General features: G+C 35.9%; 2 protein-coding genes across 4 annotated transcripts in view; one reads left to right on the top strand and one right to left on the bottom strand.

The window, feature by feature from the left end:
* Positions 1–468: 468 nt before the first annotated feature.
* On the bottom strand, positions 469–4,752 carry LOC126857510 (conserved oligomeric Golgi complex subunit 1). 3 transcript variants are annotated; one of them, XM_050606995.1, is made up of 11 exons: positions 4,643–4,752; positions 4,340–4,537; positions 3,948–4,115; positions 3,560–3,842; positions 3,282–3,483; positions 2,789–3,205; positions 1,812–2,718; positions 1,442–1,721; positions 1,159–1,368; positions 992–1,038; positions 469–686 (listed from the first exon to the last, which is right to left on the bottom strand). In XM_050606995.1, the coding sequence occupies exons 2-10, from the start codon at positions 4,474–4,476 to the stop codon at positions 1,021–1,023; spliced, it is 2,622 nt and encodes an 873-aa protein (XP_050462952.1). In that variant the 5' UTR covers positions 4,477–4,537; positions 4,643–4,752; the 3' UTR covers positions 469–686; positions 992–1,020. The 3 variants fall into 3 exon arrangements, with proteins under 3 accessions (XP_050462952.1, XP_050462950.1, XP_050462951.1); XM_050606993.1 differs by lacking the exon at positions 992–1,038; XM_050606994.1 differs by lacking the exons at positions 992–1,038; positions 4,643–4,752 and having other exon boundaries at positions 4,340–4,563.
* Positions 4,753–4,864: 112 nt separating this feature from the next.
* LOC126857505 (uncharacterized) overlaps positions 4,865–21,495 on the top strand; it is a 127,131-nt gene continuing 110,500 nt past the window's right edge. The window contains exons 1-9 of the mRNA XM_050606973.1: positions 4,865–5,420; positions 5,987–6,110; positions 6,242–6,371; positions 6,468–6,632; positions 6,744–6,945; positions 7,029–7,153; positions 17,545–17,778; positions 19,335–19,601; positions 20,998–21,329. Of these exons, the coding sequence (XP_050462930.1) occupies positions 5,402–5,420; positions 5,987–6,110; positions 6,242–6,371; positions 6,468–6,632; positions 6,744–6,945; positions 7,029–7,153; positions 17,545–17,778; positions 19,335–19,601; positions 20,998–21,329 (1,598 nt within the window). The 5' untranslated portion in view covers positions 4,865–5,401. The remainder of the gene's footprint in view (positions 5,421–5,986; positions 6,111–6,241; positions 6,372–6,467; positions 6,633–6,743; positions 6,946–7,028; positions 7,154–17,544; positions 17,779–19,334; positions 19,602–20,997; positions 21,330–21,495) is intronic.

Below are 21,495 nucleotides of genomic sequence, written 5' to 3'. Positions count from 1 at the left end.
CTTAGGAGCCACTCTTTCTCTCTCTCTCTCTCTTTTCTCTCTCGCCCGTACCTTGCGAGAGAGACATCTCTGAAAGGTTTATCGATCGGTATAATTTCAGATTTGAATTCGCGTCGTACTCGCGGGAGACGCCACTGCACGGTGAGATGAAATATTATATGCCTATCTTCATTTAAATAATAATTTCGCGCTAAATAACGGTTTCAATATTTCAAGCAAGTTTTGCATCAGTTTTTATATATTTGTCATATTGACATTACGATATATAAACATCTTTAAAAAAACTTGCTATGTTTTCTTTACTCTTGATCATCAGAGCAAGTATGAGTATTTTCTCTTTCTTGTATGATTTTTTCTCCTTAATTTTATGATGTCATGTGCGAGTCAATCCAAAATCAAACATTTGTTAAACTTTGTCGACTCTGCATTTGTGATGCATATATTTACTAGTATAAAATAGATACAATGTAGTAAAAAGAGATATCTTCTATTGACATATTATTTACACAATCTTTGATATTTACATTTTTTATAAAATGTGCAAGGAAGGTTTATTAACAAATTAGTTAACTACTACTCCCAAACCAATCTGAGCCCATTGCACCGAAAAATGCGGCCGCGCCGGATTTTATCGTTGCACTGGTCGAATCATTTCTTGTATTCTCTTTTGTTGTTACTTTCTTGCGCTGCAAATAAGTATTAATATAATAATATAAATAATTATATAAATATATATTTAAAAAATTTACTTATTGCATATTCTCACACAAATGTATTAGTATCATTTTATTAGAAATCAATCTAGTAGAATGTTATTCTATTTATACTTTTTCCAGTCTTTGATAGGTGTGTTTTATATTAAAATATTTTAAAATCAAAATCATCTTTTAATCAGCAATGTAAAAGAGTAAATAAAACTAGAGCTGTTAATCCAAAATCAATTAGTTGCATTAATTCATAATAATCACGACATGCAAGCTTGCTAGCTTACCAAATTTACTTATTCGTGATATTTTTATCTCAAAGGGCATACATAATCTAGGAGAGTAGGTATATTTATAGAAAATGCTTAATAAGTATATTGTTTCACAATATGGTTTGAAAATATTACTATTAATTGTATAACTGGAGGAAGATATAAGAATATTCGATACACACCTGTGCTTTATCCGGAATCATTACTGATATAACTGGCAAATTCCTTGTAGGAGCAGTTACTGTTAGTGGTGGGAACCATGGTGCTCCCGTACATACTGCAAGTATTGCAGGTGGTTCGTTTTTCTCTCCATCACTATTTGCATGTTCATTGCGTGCACCCAAAGTCGAATGTAATTGCTCTAAATGAGATACCAAATTGCCAAATATCAACTAAAAAATAAAGTAAATCTTATTATCACTGCGTGAAAGTTCCATCTTTTTTGTATATCAATCATATACTAACCAAAGATCTTTGAACGGATTTTCTGATATTAATGTGAATAAATGGATTGAAAACATCATAGTCAAATGGATCTATCTTTGTAAGCACTGCATCGCAAGTTTTGTTTGATAATTCATTGAGAATTTTGTTTTCACGTGGCACCATAAGTAATGTACAATATTTTATATCATATAATATTTGAAATGCTTGTTTTTGCCTGAGGTCTATATCTTTCAATGAATTAAGATAATAACTAAACAATTCTGTAATTATCCTTTCTATAATTTGCTGCAGTACCTTCCTAAAATTAAAAAAGAATAGAATTAAACATAATGCATAAAATTTCTTGATCTTTCTTAGTATCATTTTTCCTCTTGTATTATTCACATACTTTGGAAGTGTATGCGGTATAATCTTATTTAAATCTTTGCAGATAACTGTTAAAAATTTTTGCAAAGGTATCGATGGTTGATACGGTACCAAAATTTCAGATTTTATTTGCTTTCCTTCCCCAGATTCTTCCTCAATAGTGACTTTTTCCCACTCCGATATAATCCAATGAACGCGCAATCCATCAATTGGCTCTTTTAATATATATTTTTTCATATATTCGGGTATTTTAGTTTTATATATGTCACCCCAAATGGACCATATGCAAGTACTTTCTTCCTTCAAATTTTCACAAATACTTTGCCATTTAACATTAGTGATGCTAAGCCCAGATGCTTTTGATGATGTAAAACACTTATTTAAATTTGGACATAAAGTAGTTAACGCAAAGAGAAATCTTGCCAATACAATAGCATTTATATCGCGTTGACCATGTTCGGGTTTTTCATTAACACATGTGTTCTTTATAAATTGTACAAGACTTTCAATATTTTCAGTGCTGATTATTTGCAAATGTTCTTGAACTTCAGTACGATCACAAAATGAATTTGCAATTAAAGATATGTTCGCTGAAAGTAAATTATCTTTAAGCGTTATTATTCGTTCAGTCTCATATAAATAATGCTCAAGATCAGACAATAGTGTGTACAGTTTTTCGTCCAATCTTTCACATAATTTGACTACATTCGGAGAATATCCTTTAGCTTTCATCAGCAAGGATCTTTTGTTATCTAATCCTCCATTTTTTGTAAGCTTTTGTGGAATGTCGTTGGGGGAATCTTTCCACACAAACCATCGCAAATCATGTTCTGGAAATTCAAATTTGTCATGCGCTACTTTTTCGAGTAATTCTATTATACTGGATTTTAAATCAGCTAGTGCATCTGCCCATTTATCCATTATAATACCTGTTAACAAATCATTATTAATTACCAATGTAAAATTTTTACCTTGTATACAAGAGAGATATGCAATTACATTTTACTCGTTTAGTTATGATAGGCTGAAAGAATTCCATCCAAAAACTTATTCTGGGTAAAGAGAGCTCTTCCCATATGGAATTCCAATTTTCAGGTAAATTCACATTGATAGCCTCTTCCCGGACGTTATATAGGCCTTTGATAGAAATTATTAAATCTAATAATTTAGTAACTTCAAGATTAGAAAATTCATTGACCCATTCTAACCAAGACTTAACGCTATCTTGAAGAATTGATAAAGGAAAGTTGTTTGGTATATCCTGAACAAATGGTTTATGATTTTTTGTAACAGGTGGCAAAAATTCCTCAAGTAAATCTTGATTTAAATCAAGTTGTGATAACAAGCAATATGCTTCTTTATCTTTGATTTCTGTTATAAATTGTAAGACTAAACCGCTCGGTGCATTATCTGCATCTATAATTACATATAATTAAATATTTCAAAATAAAATTTCGTGTGTTTATAATTCTAAAATGGATAAAATACTTACGTATAAAACATGAATATATCAAGTGAACAGTTTGTATAAGTATCCTCATACAAAGTTTCAGTTTGTTCTTGACACTATCATGACTCTCTTCTTTAATGATAGATTCAATTGCACGATTTCTTGTGAATATTAATTTTTTTAAAAGATTCACAAACGAAGATTCATTTAAAAACACAAGAGATGCTAAGCAATTTGCAGCATTCTGTGTAAGACAAATATATCATTAATATAATTAATATTTAAATATTACAAATATTTTCTATAATTTGAATACTAACAATAGTTGAAACATCTAATGACTGTAATCTGTTGTTACATTCATTAGATATAATAGTCTTGAATTGAGTAATAACATCCCACTGCTTCGAAACAATCGGGTATTTACATGCCAGTTCTGTACTCCCTACTTCAAACATTAAACTATAATTTATATGTTGTGCTATTATGTATAACTGTGTAGCAAGTAGCAAATCTTGATCTTCAATACTCGTCCAAATATACTGTGGAATGTCCATAAGAATTTTGATTTGGATAATAATGGAATCTGAAGCATGTCCTCTTCTATAAGAAATTATAATATAGGATTTAGCATCAATATAAATTTTCTGTTTTTATTTTCATGCAGATAATATATCCAGATATAATAATATATCTTTAAAAAAATACCTGTCAAGTTTATCTGCAATCGGCTCTGTTTTAAAACCAATTAAATATTTTTTTTGTAGTTCTCTAAACTTATCCTCTATATTAGCGATTCTTGTGGTAACTTGTTCAGATGTTATCTTCATTTTTCCAATTGTGTCAGCAGCTAATATTAGATCTCGATATCTTTCTCTAAAAGTCATTTATATAAATCATAAGAGTTTTGGAAACCTTGATGTAATCTTTCCGTTTCAAAAAATATATACTCTAATGTAAATTTTAAAATGACAAAAAAAAACACGCACACGTAGGGTTACGGATACGTATATTTTAATAAGATGTAGTAAATATTTTATAAGATTTAAAATAGATTTTCCGATTAAAGTGTTAGATAAAGTTCCACGAACAAATCTTACCCGACTAATGTTCGCAATTCTATCTTCTTTCTATCACTTTCCAATTGAATTTTTTTCTGAATCTCTTCGATCTCTTTAATGGTATGCTCCTGGAATAACTTATTAATATCCAAATCCAAATAATTTGTTGTTGTCATGTTTTTGACAGTTTGTACACCCTTTTATTTTTCCTTTGGAATTCGAAAGATCCTACGTAGCCTATATCACAGAGGTTAGACACAGAGATGTTGAATTCTCGCATATAAATTATAATAGTTATTGTCACGTGATAAAACAGATATAGTAGTAGTCGGTAATTGTCACCTGTTTTATCACGCGAGAATAATATTTCCATTGACTTGAAATGTCCCTGTAATTGGAAGCGCCTGCACCTGCAGTTATCAGGTTACCACACCTGTATGTACATATCTCTCTTTTTTTGGAATGTTAATGCACATTTCTGAAAATGCCTATCAGGGGAATGTGATGTCATACAACGTCGTCGACTATGGCTAATCGCGTCGACGACACTGTCCAAGACTGGGATAAAGGAAGAACACTAATATAACCGATCATCGGATTGCCGCGAGGACGAGAACGCACGCGCGACGCAACCCGGAGCATGTTGGTGCACTATGGTATGCGCGGCGGTTTTTTATTACAAAAAGAAAAGAAAAAATCCTGCGGTGGATTTGTTTTACGTCGCGCGCCTCGCAGGCACAGAAAGGTTATGCCGTTTTTAGCGTCAGCGAAACGTGACTGATTTGCGGCGCCTCCTCGGAGGTGCAACTAACTCTGTACTTTGGCGTTCTTTCGTGGGCGGAGAATTGTAGCGAGCAGTGACCGTAGGCAATGAAATTTTTAATTGTCCGGTGACATTCTCCCAGCAAGAGAAAAAGAGGGAGAGAGGGAGAGAGAGAGAGAGACCATTACGGGCAGGTGTGTCTTCGTTCGGATGTGTGCACCGCCCCACCAGCTTGGCGCGAGTTCCTCGCGGTCTCCGGTTTCATCGGTCGCGATTTCATCGGCGAAACGTGTAAATGGGCGCCACGGACTGAAAACAATCTAATCCCCGGGGACCTGATGACTGTTGACAATACGGGTGGGTATTTCTACCTTTTATTACCGCTAACTTGAGAGATACAAAAGATTTCTGGCGCGATTAACTCTTGTAATTCACGTCAAGTTCCGTCTCGACGGACATTGCAAAGTCGATTCGCTACTTCTTTTTTTCTGAAATTAGCACATTTGTACATGAACTCACGTCGTGTTGCTATTTCAGCAAAGTGCTCTGCAGGGAAAATTTAGAGCATTTAGTCAAGAATGCAGAGCTTTATATATAGATAAGGTTATATTCGAGTGATAAATTATATCTATGCTATGGCTTAACTTGAAATCCTTCGTTCTTTTTTTAGTAATATATATGTGCATATTTTAAAAGGAACTGTTATAGCATAACTGTTATACAGTAGATTATAATGCAAAGAAATATATATATATATATATATATATATATATATATTTCTTTATAATAATATATTCTTATAGAGTGTATATGTGTATTGAGATATATATATAAAAATTTTTTTTTCTTAAAAATATATAAAAAAATTTATATTTTATTTTTTATCATGAATGTATATATATACTAATGTTTTCTTAATACAGATCACCATAAGGCAAAAATGAATACCTCTTTAACGTCACTTCAACCAAATAGTCAAAGCTTAGAAAGGCAAAAACATGTCAAAACAACAACGGAAAGACTTTATAATAGTCTTACCAAGAAGAGGTATATTCTTATTAGTATTAGTCACTAGTGTTAGTCAGGATAACTATGATTTAGTCATATGTGTAATATATTCATGATCTCTTATATTTAGATTATGATAGACTGATATAATTTCCAATTTATATTTTCAGAAAAGATCCAAAGCAAACAAGTGTTCAAAGAATGTGGATAAATTATGAAGACTGCAAAGATGATTTTTGGGCTGCTATTAGGTCTAATTATGATTATATTATGGATACTAATTTAATCGATACTTGTAAGGTAGAGTATCTCAAAATTTTGTGCGTATGGTATAAAAATCTAAATTTTGAATGTAATACCAAAAAAAATCTTTATTTATTTATTTTGATTTTTTAGGAAGCAAATGGTGAGTTAATATGGGATGAAACAGATGTGTCAACACAATCTTGGAATTTGAAGGAAGTCAGTAGCCAATTTTCAGAGCTTTACTCATGGTTAAGAATTCTTCAAGAATTGGTCTATTCTAAGGAAGAAAATCTTTTAGACAAAAGCCTGCGTGCGGTATGTATCAATTTTGTTACACTTAGAAGATAAAATTTGTTAAAATGTAACTTTTTAAATTAGTTTATTTAAATAAGCTTTTAAATAAGTTTATTATTTTTTTTTAATTAGGCTCATATGGAAGAGCTACGACGCAAGGCGTACAGACGCAAATTGTTCAATGAGCAAGCGGAAAAATTAATTTCTCGCGCCCCTGCTTTAAAAGACGAAGTGGCATGGCGTGTAGATCACTTGAATTCAAAATGGGAATTAGTCGAACAAATTATGGCGCCCATAGACCGACCTATATCTAGTCAACAAGATATATCAGCAGGTGATGAATTATTACTCTTTGAAAACTTACACTCTTTTCGCGCCTATTATATTAATGTACATGTGACCAATTTGTATTAATAGATTTTGAACGTGAAGTAAAATGTCTAAGAAAATGGTTACGAGGAATGGAATCACGTCTTCAACCTTTAAGCTTCCACATCAATTGGACTCTACCAGAACTGGAAGAAAAAGCAATAGAGTATATGGTAAGTAACACACATCGTTTTTTATTATTTTATTTATATAATAACAAGTTGTCAATAACTTGTGAAAAGTTCTACTTTTTTATTCCTCTACAAATTTCATGTGTATAACCATGTGTATAAACTTATTGGTGATATGTCAGATGTCATCATTTTGTGTGTCCCTTTTTTTCCACTACATTTTGTTATGAAAAGATTTTTCCTATAAAAAAGAATATTTCTATCTGGAAGCATAAATTGCCCATATTGCTATTCTACTCTCTCTGTATGTCTACTTTTATCAGATTTAAAGAATAGGTGAATAATATATAAATATCTAAAGGGGTGCTATAAGAGAGAGAATCATTGTAATTTTACAAAAAAAAAGGTAAACGTTTTTATAACTTTCTTTGAATAATATTTGTTTGCGTTTATCTTTATGTTCTTGTCATTTTTAATAAATCAACTGGATAGTATTAAACGCACGAGACGGAAGAAGACATAAATTTGTGAATGAATCAGCTTCAGTGTCTGGTGCATAATTGATTTAATTGTTAATACCAAAACGAGATGGCGAGGAAGCAGCACGATTCGATGGAATACGTGCTAAGAATAAAGTGCGTAAAACACGTGTGTATCAGCCTGAATTTATGTTACCTCGCCAACGATCGACCAACGCAACGTTTAGGAACAACGGATGTGACGGCGTACGTAGCTAAGAGTGGGGAGCAAACAGCCGGCACGGCGGACCTACGTTTGTTGTTTTATTCCGAGCTCCGATCTTTGCCGAAGGCTCGCGTTCGGACGCAAACGATGCGCTTCGTTGAGCGCTCAAGAGACCAGCTGCCTACTGCCGGCTGCACGAGCCGACAGAGTTCGCCGTTCCACGGTCGTCGCCGGTGCGGCACGTTACAACGAGCACGTTGATCCAAGGTTCCCTTCCTCCTCCTCCTCTCTTCTTTCATCCTCCACCTACGTTTATGTCTTGATTTTCTTTGCGTCTATTTTTTCCCTCTCCTTCCATTTGTCCATCTCGTTTTTCTTCACTTTTATTAGAGAACACCGCTATATTTAAACGTAAATGGTGCGCCGTGTCTTTTATGTTCGATTTGCGATATCCCTCACGTAATATAGTGTATAACGTTAAGAAACGAATAGAGTGACCATCGATATGTGCAACATGTAACTAAGTTTTTAGTATCAGCATTTTTCAACCGTCATTCTTTTCTAAAAAACGACGGGGAAGGATCACACAATCGGCATACGGTTGGATCAGGCAGACGGGTCTTTTCTTGCAACCTTTTCTCCCTTCGGGCCCAACCGGCCGTCCCTCTCGATCCCTCCTCGCTTCTCTCTTCGCCTCCTCGCTTCTCTCTTCGCCTCCTACTCGTTTTCCCATCCGTCCGTTCGTCCGTCCTCGTCTAACCGAGACATACCTCGGCAACGCTCGGAGCTCGGCAACTCTTCGCGCGGTCCATTCGGCGTGGTTTAACCGCCGAACAACCGCCCTCGCGTGACCCCGCGCGGCAACAGCGTGGCGAAGGAATCATTCATGCGTCGTGACGAGTAGTGCGACGAAACGAGTGTTGCGCGGAAGCGAGAGGATTCGAGAGAAGAAAAACGCGCGTAGTCCCGATTCGTCTCGTCTCGTAGCTGAGTCTGTGTCTCTGTGCCGGCTGTGAAAGAAAAGAAAAAGAAGATTCGCCTCGTCATCCAAGTTCGCAAGTGTTCGTAGTGGCGTTTACGATGCTGCGATGCTCGATCGCTTCGTCTCCTCTTCTCGCGGGTGCTATCTCGATCACATCCGCCTACATCCCGTTTTTACGCTGACATACGATAGCGCGCCGCTTTTTTCCTTCGTCGTGGTGGATATGCATTTTGGTAAGATTATCCGAAGAGAAAAAAACTTAATGCTTTTTAGTCTAATTGTAATCTTAGAGCTCTTTCTGTAAAGAAATCTCGTTTAGATATCGATTCGCTTCGCTATCGATCGTCGACTCCGATTGTTGCTCGGAATAGCATTGTTCCGAGGTTCGCGCGTGTATGTTATAAAAGTGCACGGTAAGATAAAGGAATTTAGAACGTGAAAGTCGACGTTCCGAGTTCCGATCCGGAGAGAGACGCTACACATTTCCTGTGGCTAACTTATTGCATTCATCTCAATATCTTATTATTAGAGGTATCGTTGCTAACCGAAATCGTCGACTCGCTCGCGCATGTTAATCTCTTTAAAATTTCTTCTTCCAGGTAATAAATCTATTCAAGCTAATTTCAACCATTTTTCGTGAAGCATGGTTGAGATTAATTCCGTGATATTTGTCCCGTTATTGTTACAACAAAGAGCACGACGAAACAGTTACGATGGATGCTGTCAATCTACCTGAACAATGCATCTTCGATACGACAGCGTGCTTTGTCCTTCGAACGATTACATCATTATATATTGAGAGTGAAAGATAAAAAAGAGAATTGTCATACGGAAAATTACGTGCATCGGCAAACAGTACATTTTACTTTCGATATTATTTCGATTTTCAACTGCGTATATTCGTTAAAAGTAGATAGCTGTTATCGTTATCGAGATAAGACGATGTCAGAAAACTGGAAGCCGTGCAAGTTTCGATCGATTACCCCTCGCGTATTTACCGTACCGCGATCATATATGTCGATTCTCATCCGTGTCCCGATTCTGTTAACACTTGAGCTCCGGTCCACATATTATTTTCCGTTGCATTTGGTCATCGACACTCCGCATCGCATCACGGTGGATGCTCCGTTGAACGACATTCGTGGATGTTGAAGTCGGTCGTTCGAGGTCAAGCGAGTTCACGCGGAATTGTCCGTATAAAGAGAAAGTAGATCCTTGCGGAATTTTTATGCGCTCGGTCGTCCGGTAATTACGTTGATTACCGGCTCGTTGGTCATTTAATTCAAAATTTAAATTTAATTACCTACCGCACAAAAGAAGAGGGATTGTATCCCATCTCTCTCTCTCTCTCTCTCTCTCTCTCTCTCTCTCTCTCTCTCTCTCTTTCTCTCTTTTCGACTTTCTACATTCATACTGTACAATAAATACATTTATACGCGCATGTCGCGTGTCGATGCCCAATATCTTATTTGCAAGTTATTTACTCGTATATTTGCTTAAAGGAGAAAGTCGGAAGAACATCAAAGTCGATTCGATTTTTCAATTTATTTATCCAGTTTGTATATCGTTCATATATTTAAAACTATCCAGTGCGATGAAGAGAGAGAGAGAGAGAGAGAGAGAGTTCGGGGAAAATGTGCGTAAAGCAGCTGGACAGTAGCCACTCGGCTTTTGAACCAGAGTATTTTTGGAAGCACACAGTCGCTCGTCACTCTGCGGAACTCCATGCTCGCGCGACATTAGAACGCGATTGCCCTCCTTCCGAAAGAAAAACGATCTCGTGGCATAGGTAGATTTTTCGCGTCCGAGCGACCGTAGCGAATTTTAAATAGATCGAGGCGAGAGAAAAGTCCAAGAGAAAGAGAGAGAGAAAGAGTCGCGGCGACAAGAGTCTCTCTCTCTCTCTCTCTCTCCTTCTCTATTCCGTATAATATCGCACCGTTAATTTTATTAGCTATCTAATTGATACGACAACCATATGATTAGATGAACGATTGAAGTCGCCGCGATATCTCCTAATAGCAGTATAATGTTTGCTCCGCGGATTAAACATCGTTGTACTTACGATATTTGTCGGAAGTATAATTTTCCATTACACTTTAATAAGACTTTTATTTCTCAAATAACAATAACATATATGGTAGATAAATATTTTTGCCAATATTTTTGGCGATTATTTTATATGCTGTTCAATTTATAACTCTGCATAACTCTGCCTATAATTTTCTTAACAACGTGTTATAAAAGGTATCTAATTTATAACTGCTTGTTATCTTTTTAACAATACGTCATAAAAATTGTTAACGTTTAAGATAAGAGATTTGTGGACAAAAATAATGTCAACTTAATTCAAAGTTCAAATGGCTACGTGCACGATAACGAGTCGCACTTTACGAGCCTTATCGGCGATACGTAATTTGGCCCCTTCGTAAGAGCGTAACTCTCGCGGTACATCGTTATTTCCGCTCGTAAGATTTACGAGATGCTCGCGAAACCGCAAATCCGACCGTCGACAAAACCAAAGTTATTCTACCATGGGGGTACAGTGGGACAGTTTCAATAAGAACACGGCGACGAGAAATGAGGCGAGGACGACCTGGATAACTCGGTTAGCAGCTGCGAGTGGAAGGTCTCGGACGTGAATTTATTCGTGCGTGTGCGCGCGTTCGTACGCAAAAGCAAGGATCACATCCGCGATTGAGAAATATTGCATTAAAATTAAATCTTTAAGTGATATTGGATAAAGTGAGATTAAAATTACGAGTGCGTTTGCTCCAAGTACTCGCCGGGCAAAAAGTGAAAATGTTCAGAGACGATTTTTCTCCATAAGACTATATATCTTTCTTTATATGGAGACTAATATCACAGACTATAATCATCTCTGAAATATGCATCGCTCACGCGATGCGCGAGGATACTCGCGGTGGTCCGTCGTTCTTGCGTCACCATCACGCGCGCAGCAACGTTGTAAGTGAAAGGGAATAGAAAATTTTTTAGCTAATATTTTTTTACAATCCCCCCGCAAATGCGAGATTGGCGATTAAGTATGCGGTGTATAACACGTTGCGCGAAGAGAGTGCACATATATATATCCATATATGCGCTCTGCGCGCGCGTTTGATTGTTGCAGACTTGTGTTGCTCCGAGCGAGAGATTGCTTAATGTGAAAAATCATTATTCTTTCGCGTAATTTGCGTTCTATGTAGGAACGTGGAAGTTTTTATTGGAGATTTAATTATCAAATTATTTAAATTTGAGAAAGGATTTTTTAATTAAATTTTTTACTTCGAAAATTAATATAAACAACGTTGCAGGAAACCGTATGATGAATCGGAGCACATCTGGACAAGATAACGTAGCTTGACGGCTATAAAAAAAGTCTTATAAAAAAAGGAAGTCTTATAACGGCGATTTTGTGCTGAAAAGAATTGCAAATGACATATTAGATAGGATGTTTAATAAAATACTGAAAAAGGTTTGTACGAAAATGACAATGAATAGAGAAGCTATGACAGCAAATTTTATTATTCGCAACGTCGACACAATCACGAAAGGCTTGACTTGAATTAGATCGTTCATGCAGATATCCCTGTCAAACGAATCATCTCTCAACATAGATCGTCGACGAAGCGGCCATAATCGATAGGTTAATATTATCAAGTTGCCGGAAAGTGTTTTTTTTTTTTTTTTTTTTTTTTTTTTTTTTTTCTATAACTCGTGACATCATAGAGTCATTTTGTCTTTGCGTGTATGCGTACGCTGACTCATTCGCTTGGCGTCACTCGTTAACTAGGAACATTGATGCGACCACCATTTCCGAGTCTGATGGGACTTGCAGTCCTTTAAGCTACCAACATTTCTAGAGACATGCAAGAAAGATATTCCAACACATTTGCAAGGGTTTAAATTAGTTTTTTTTTTATATATTTCTATTATAAATTTAGATTACAATTGTAAATAGATTTGTTTGATATGGCAGTATTAGTAGTAGCTATAATTTATTTATTTTGAGGAACATATTTCTTTAAGTATAGAAGAAAAACTATATTTTGAAGCATTTTAATTTTCTTTTTAAGGATAATGAAAATTTTTAGACAATTAAATTGCTTCAGTCATTTAATTTTTAGTCAGAAAACTTTGTTTTTAGATCTCTTTTCTACATAAAATTTTTGTGTAATAAAAATTAAAAGTTGTAAAAAAAATTAAATTATTTAAAATTTATATAAGTATAAATATCATAAAATACATGATAGAAATTACATAAAAAATAATCAAGAAGACGTAAGGAAAATGCAAGATTTTGCCGAGATTAAGGATTATAAATATATGTCTCGTTACTCAAATGATATGATTGTGAATTCATGACAATATACTTACATGATTAATACACACATGTTTGTTGCATAAAATATGCCATGTGTGGCGAAGGTTTACCGCTAGGATTCGCGAAACTACTGCTCTAACGACTGTACGCAATTACCCTCGGTATCTTGAATTCTGTGAGATAGCGTCAGCATGTCTCGCTGGTCTTCACGGAAGTAAAAATCGCTTAGTGAACGCACTAAGTGGCGGTGGTCTTAGCCTCACAACCGATTACCACGCGTTTTGCCTGCGATTTAACCTTCCACATTTACCAATGCGACCTCAAATTACATAGCACAGCGTATCTTGACATCATTTTTCACGAATAAACGCAAGACTCTCTATACCGAAGATGAAGAAATTAATAGTCGGTGGGGGGTGTTCACTTTCTCTTTCCCACACAAAGAAATTTGATCCTATCCCATGAATTGAAAGAGATTGGACAAGGAGTCCTTTTTTATACGGGATATTAACTGCTTTAATCAATGTTGCAGCTTGCTTGTGTTTACGAAGGTATATCGCGCCTCCAACACTGAAAAATAGTTTGCTGGAGAAAATTTATTCGAGGATATTAGCAAAAAAAGAAAGAAAGGAAGAAAGAAAAAGTTATCCAGAATTGCATCAAAATTTTATATACACGGCGAAACATAATGACATAGTAATGACAAATTAACTTTCTCCGTGTTAGTGGCAAGTAGACAGTCTTACTCATCGTACGAAGCGTGTCGATAAATCATGATTAGATTGTATGCCAAAAGAGATTTCTCGATAGAGCATTCAACCTGGATTGAAAGAAGCGGCATGATAATAATAGTGCTCTTCTGCGACGTCGTTGGAATTTACATGGGGCGTTCTTGATAAAAGAGCCTTCTTTAATCGAATCTTTCAATTTGTAAATATAAAATAGTAGATAACAATAACAGTATCTTTTAAGGAAAGATTTTTAGATATTTACATTTACAATATTTAATTTAATATAATATTTTATATATTATTTAATATATTTATTTAATTATTAATACAATTTTTTTTTATCATTGTGCATTTTTTTCTCAAAAAGAACATCTAGTTTTTTAACTATAATGAAATATATTGATATATACTTATATATTTATATGTAATGAAGTTTTTTTAAAACAAATATTTTGCTCCTATGAACTTTAGCTGTACATTTTCAATGTATGTCAACGAATAATGCGCATGTTCGAATGTCCTCGTTTAGCAGAGACACCCTGTAGAAAACGTTCCGTGAGATGATACAGTCTTCGAAACAATTTAAGCGATCCAGCAGCCGATGTTGATCTTGGAATCGCTCGGAGGTACAGCCGCACCCAATGAGTTATCGGCTTGTTCGTCTCGGATTAATCTCCATTCTGCGGCGATTCTTTTACTAGTCATGATGCCACGTCGTCACGCATTTTACATCGATCTAAACTGACTATATCTAATACGCTGAGAATACAAACGGTTTACCGATGGTCATGCTCTAAAAACTGAAATATGCATTTACATAAGATTCCAACGTTGAGCTAGCAATATTTTGACAAGCGCGGGGCCCCTCCTGCGATGTATAGTGTGTGTATTAGATAATAGAACATATCCGCGATGCCACTCTTAGTTATAATTTAACGGAAACTCTTACTTCTCCGATATTCGAGAGATACCGGCATCAGATTAAAACGTAAAGTCTACTTTTCTTGCGGCTTGTCAAATCGCTATCTCGGCGCGGAAGTTAAAGCTCTTCTTGTTTCATTATGCATGTAGAAGTTTAATTTGTCGAATCTCTTGATGAAATATTATTTTCCATTTAAATATGTAGAGATTGACTCACGTGTCGTCTAATAATAACTGTTAATTTCATAACATGAGATAATATCAAGTCTATTGAATTATTCAATACGCACACACAACATCGCGCTCTAAATTTATCTACTTTTACTATCGCCGCAAGTTCTCGCGTGCGATTCGACGTGCCATTTCACTCGTCACCGTCGTTGTCATCGTCGTAGTTGTCGATCGATCGACATAAGGACGCATTATCACTACTACGTGATAGAATTATAGACTCTGTCTCTGTGAGACACGCGTTGCGTGTCTTCGAGAAACCCGCATCTCGTATGACATTACGTTATCGTCATACATTACGTTCACCCGCGCGACTCATTTCCTGCGTTGTATCACGTAATATTTTCCACGATGTCATTGTCACGCATGAAGACACCACTATAAGAGATATAACGTATTCAACTACCATCGAAACTCGCGAAAGGAAAAGCGTTTCGGTTGACCTTCGCGTTGATTTTTCCGTGTCATTCGACTTTTTTTTTTTTAGTCTGTAGTTGTTAGTATTGCAACGTACCCAGAGGTTATTGCCCCAACGTCAACGTCGAGGCCTTCAACTTGGGATGAGCCGACGACATTCTGACAAGTACGATAGAAACCAGTTGAAGAGGTGGAAAGCGAAGAGCTGGAAAGACCGGCCGGGCTTTTATAATAATTTTCACCTCGGGGAAAGAATGACTTCTCCGAATTGTTTTCATATGTAATCACGAAAATATAATTATCTCTCTTTATACTTTATACTTTTTTATCTTTCAAAATTTTTCATGTATTCTCCATCTGTAGATCCTAATTTTAAAATTTTGCTAATTCATTTTCACAGTCAGTCACGAGACGTTCTTCGTTTTTTTCTTGAATATTTAATTGTTATTTTTCTTATCTAAAATTAAAGAATATAAATATATCTATATGAATATCTTTCTACTCTATTTATAAAATTACAGGTAAATAAAGAGAAAGAGTTCTGGAATTGATAACATGACGGATGTGTCATTCTGCGGTGTGAAAGCACGTTGAAACTATCAGTGAATGTCAATAACACATCGACGACATGCATGGATTGCCACCGACGCAATATTTCTCCCGCAATTCGTCTCGCGTTCCACATGGCGACTTGACATTATGAATTCAAACCATAAATTACATATCCTACCTTGGATCAAGTGGTGATCGTGTTTCTTTTCTCGAACATATACTTCTCTCTCTCTCACGATTCTTTAATATCTGTCGCTGAACTTTCTTCGAAAGCGCGTTAAGATTACTGCGCAACGCACGATAAATTTTATTTTATTCCTTTACGTTTTCCTTAGCACACATTTTATCACGGGCATCCGTGATTTCTTATCAGATTCCATGCGTGCAACCGTATATTAAATTATTATATAGCACCGCGTGTTTGAGACCGGTATTCAGAATGTAGACCGAAAGTTATGAAAACAAATGTATCAATCTTCGTTAAGATATATGTAATTTTTAAGCAAATTTTTTTTTATATTATTTTTTTAATAGTTATATATTTTATGTATTAAGAGTATTACGCAAGAGCTGCTGAAGAAAACTGCGTTTCCTGCAACAGTCATAATTTCATTCTATCTATTATCTGGAAATTGATCTGCGAGAAACGCTGAATTCTTTATTAATACAGTAATAAAGTTACTCACGAGCTCGATTGATATACGTTTCACATTCTGTCTGGAGAGATATTCACGCTTTCATAACCGGCTGGTTCCTTACTGCCGACGCATTATTCCTTTCGTAGGAATGAGCGATTGACAATGAAGGGGCGATGTAGGAAGAGAGGAAAAAGTTTCAGTCGGCAAGAACCGTACAAGAACGCGCGTGAAAGCGAACCGCACGTTGTTGCTCACAGAACGACGCGGCAATCGGCGACGAGATAAGTAGAACAATCACACATAATCATATGCAATTTATCAGAGAAAGTGGGCTAATACGAACTGCGTGGAGTGATACCTAACACCTTTGTTTCTCGCGGAGATTTAGAGTCTCGATTTGAAGAAACGCGAACATACGCGTTACAAAAGAGAGAAAGAGAGGAAGGGCCTACTTATTAACTAGCATGGCTTGACTTACTTGGCGGAAGCAATAAAGAAGTTTAAATGTTTCTTTTGTATGAGTACATTTAACCTTTATATTCTAGCATATACACACACATACACATACACACACGCACATACATAATGTATATTGATGCCTACACGCGCCTAAGCTGCGCTTACTTTCTTCCGACTCGATCTTACCCGGGATATCATGAACTCGGTACGTTATTAATCGTAATCAACGTCGTTGAACAGTTAGATTCAAATATGTCGATGTTGCACTAAGATACATTACTTGTTTCACATTTATCTAGTTTACATTTTCTACATAGTTGCATATATATATATATATATATATATATATATATATATATATATATATATTTATATATCAGGATTTGTAGAATCTAAGCAAGGGGATAAGATATTAAAATTTACACCGATCGCGTTCTATCAATTTCTCTTTCTTTTTAATTCAAAGATGGTAACGTGACAAATTTTTGTTTCAGGTACTCCAACGAGACATTAAGGCGCACGGACGTATCGTCAGTTCAGTTGTAAAATTAGGAGATAAAGTTTTCACGCAACAACAAGAACAAAAGCAACAGCGAAAGCAGCAACATCAATTTTCGCAGCCTTTACAAATAGTAAGATCATTGGAACGACGTTGGCATCAACTATTTCTACTTTCCTTGGAATGGCAGTATCACATTGAAACCCTCGTATCTCGCATAAGAAATAAGGTAAGCCATCTGTTGTATTTTTTATCTTTCACAAAAAGATGTATTTATTTATGATACATCTTTATAATAGATGTATCCATCTATGATTGTACAGAATTTTATACTGAAGTGATATAAACGATATACTTATATATAAAAATATTAAATTTTTTCTCAAAAGTAATTTTTTATTATTACGTGGTGCAAACGCGAAAAAAATGCGAAAAAATACATGAAAAAAATATTAATAATTTTAACTATGATTTAAATTATGATTTTAATTTATGTCAGATTGCGCGATGCAATCTAAGATGACAATATCATGTTACAAAAAGCAATATATTTGAAAGGTGAAAGTGCGCTTTTAATTAAAATATAGATTACTATCTTCGTCCTTACTTTGAATTAAATTTGTTAGTATTCTGCTCTTCGTAATCCCGCTGTGCTGGCTTCAGTAATTAAACTCAAACTTGTGAGAAACTATGTCAGACAAGGTCGATCGACGGGGATGAGGGAATAGACGGGAACGAAAAGTGTGGACAAGCAATAACTTACTAGTGATTGTGCAATTGACGAAGATGCTTCACAATTGATGACAATTAAGAATAGTATATTGAGTGTCTGCTGCTATATGGTTCCGTTTAATTTGACGCTCGAAGAGAATGAAAGTCTTAAGCAAAACTATATTCTAAATGTAATTTACTTTGGAAGTAGACACTCCTTTATGCATGAATAACTTTTTTTTATGAAATTTAATGATTTTTGCATCAACATTACTTATTTTGCGATTTTAATAACAGAAATGGTAATTTTAATGTGAGTTTATAAATAATTTGATAAATTTGCGATAAGTTATGAAATAGATAGGTTTAAAAGGCTTATTCGAGATTGATTTGCATTATAAGAAATATTCTCTTATAATATGTAAACGTATTTATGTATATTAAATCTGCAATGTAAGATAAAGACGAGGAACATCTATGATTTTTAAATTTATCAAAAAGATCATTTTGTCGCATATTGTGTTTGTGTGTGCGTCGCTATCTATCTTTACCTGATAGTATAGTGTACAAATACTTATTTCAGTTTATGATATAACAGTTTAGATACAGAGACCATAGATCTCTGCATTTTTACAACTTCAAATGCATAGTTTTTTCATTGGAGATATAATGTCAATGAAGATTTTTTTTTAAATCTCCCTGCCTTATGTTTGTTTAAATAAGTAAAATTTTATCAAGAGGTTTTCTTCTATAAATTCATCCTTATCCAGTCTTATCTCTCGTCGAAAGCGGACGTAGAAATTTGAACAAAGTATCTCAGTAAAGCATTAGACGACCACAACTCTCCCTCATCAATTCCAACCACGTCGTATGACGCAGCAGCGCTGATAGTGAGCGATAAGTCTATTAATACAAGATAAGTGTTGTACGTAGCAACGTACATATAATATATTCGAACGTTTTCGGTGACAAGTTACAGATATCGCGTTGATAATATAAATTTATGGGAATTGCTATTACATTACATTATCGCTTAGTATCGACTTAAAGGGATTCGGTTGTTTATTATTTCAGAACGCCGCGGCTTGCAGTAGCGACAGCGACGAGGAACCGGTCACGAAACAGCCTCGTCTCAGCCGCGGACGATCGCGTGGCTCTGGAACGGATTCGTCGGGACAGTCTGTTCGCTCGAGGCGTACGGGACGCGCGAAGCGCGTCGCCGGACACAACTCGGGATCCGAGTATCTCGATCATCATTCAGTCTCCGGAGCGAGGACCGACCCGTCCGACAGCGACGCCTCTTCCGAGAACCGATCCGTCGGTGAAGGATCGTATTTCGAGGTACGTCACTTTATCGATTATAGATCCTCTCGTTCGGAAATTTGCTTTGATTCATCGACCTTTTGCGACGACGATCGAATTTAGTATCCCGCCGACTTTGCACGAAATCTATTACTCGCGAATTGGAAAGGTTCCCTATTATTATCAGAATGCTGCCGTGACCGCATAGCGAGGAGCCGTGTCGTTATAAAAATATAAATAAGGTTTATGCGGCGAGTGAATCACGCAAGTAACGGGAATCATACTTATGGTTCCGATTGTAAAATTATCTGAGAAAGATAAGATTGACTTAATCATGCAAAAAAATATTGTTATAAATAAGGTTTAGATATAAATTTAAATCAACCAAGTCTCTCATTCAAGCTTTCGTAGTATTCACTGCAAAATATCGCGTGTCAAAATCTTTCGCTTTTGCATCTCTTGCAAAAAGTTATTGAAGACAGGAAACAGTCTAGTTGTTCCAAGAATCGGCAGCTACTATTGTTCTCCATATTGCTGTTGTGAAACAGCGACTATTACAAGTCATTGACCCGGTTTTCGAACGCTGCGCGAATCTCGAGTCACGCGTCGAGATGTTAACTCTACTCCCTGCTGACACATTTTTTCGATGATGGGCGCAGCTTGCTCTAATTAATTCTTACCGTTATATATTGCTACGATAGACGGGAATTTGCGTTAGAGCTTAATCAACCTCGATGAGCGCATCCTTACCGAGTAAGTAAGAGAGTCGCGAATTACTCTTCCTCCTTGAAATCTCGCAATTGCACGAGTTAAACTAAACGTCGTCTTAGCCTTAACGAAAGATAAGAGCGCTTCATGTTACTACTACTTTACATTGTGTAGGCTTGAGTAGAGCGCGTTATCCAAATGTGTTAAGTGGACAAAGTATCGCATAGAAGGCTTGCGAAAAACGGCTTCTGTAAAACGAATCGGGCACGCATGCACAGTAAGAAGGCTGTGCACCATGGTAGACGGTGAACCTGACAAAAAATAGCGGTCGACTACGTGACAAAAACCATAGTATCCGCATCGGGCGACCGAGATCTTGTGAAAGATCTCTGAGAGCAGTACCTCTTAAATCATAGATATTTTGATGCACGTTTAAGAATTGTATCTTTCACTTCGATACGTCATATTGTGTAGCGTTCGAAATTCAAACAGAGATAAATTCTGCTGTCAATTTTTGTAAGCTATTTAATAAAACGATGCAAATTAGCAGTTTTAAGAAGGATCATGTTGATTATAAATATTTAAATAGCACTCGAGAATTAATCGCTTATCGCGCGAGAATTTTCTGATAATCAATTGTGCCAAGATACAGCGTGCGATACAGTATACGATCGCATTGATAAAATATCAATAACAATATCGATTATATCTTTTTTACGATGCGTAGGATGAATTATGTCAACTATGTGTGATGGACGCAAGGTCCGACGAACCGGCAAAACGAGAAGCCACTAGTTTCATACTTACGTCTACCGCGGGGGATCGAGGGGAGGAAGGTGACGTCGAGGACAACGGAGTGAGCGTCAACACCGATATGCCGCCTACACCGGATACTGTACCGATAACAACATCAACAGCGGTGATGCAGGAGTCATGCGATGAAATCGACGCGGGTACCGTGCAAATCAAAAGCACAGAAAAATCCAATAAAAATCTGCGAACGAAGACTGAGGTTGTGAAACGTTGTGGTGAAACAGAAGTTGCTGCCTCGTTCAACATGTGAGTCGCATTGTTTATCCTTCTCACGCTTATTTCACAAACTCGAATGATAAAATTGTATGTTCCAAAATTGATTGCTTGTCAGCTATTTAACATTTATTTTGGCCGAATTAGCACATAAATATCATACTTTTGATAATCTCCTAAAGCATTTGCTATATATATA

This window comes from Cataglyphis hispanica, chromosome 21 (genome assembly GCF_021464435.1).
Source record: "Cataglyphis hispanica isolate Lineage 1 chromosome 21, ULB_Chis1_1.0, whole genome shotgun sequence".
NCBI lineage: Eukaryota > Metazoa > Arthropoda > Insecta > Hymenoptera > Formicidae > Cataglyphis > Cataglyphis hispanica.
This window is presented reverse-complemented; position numbering and strand designations above follow the sequence as displayed.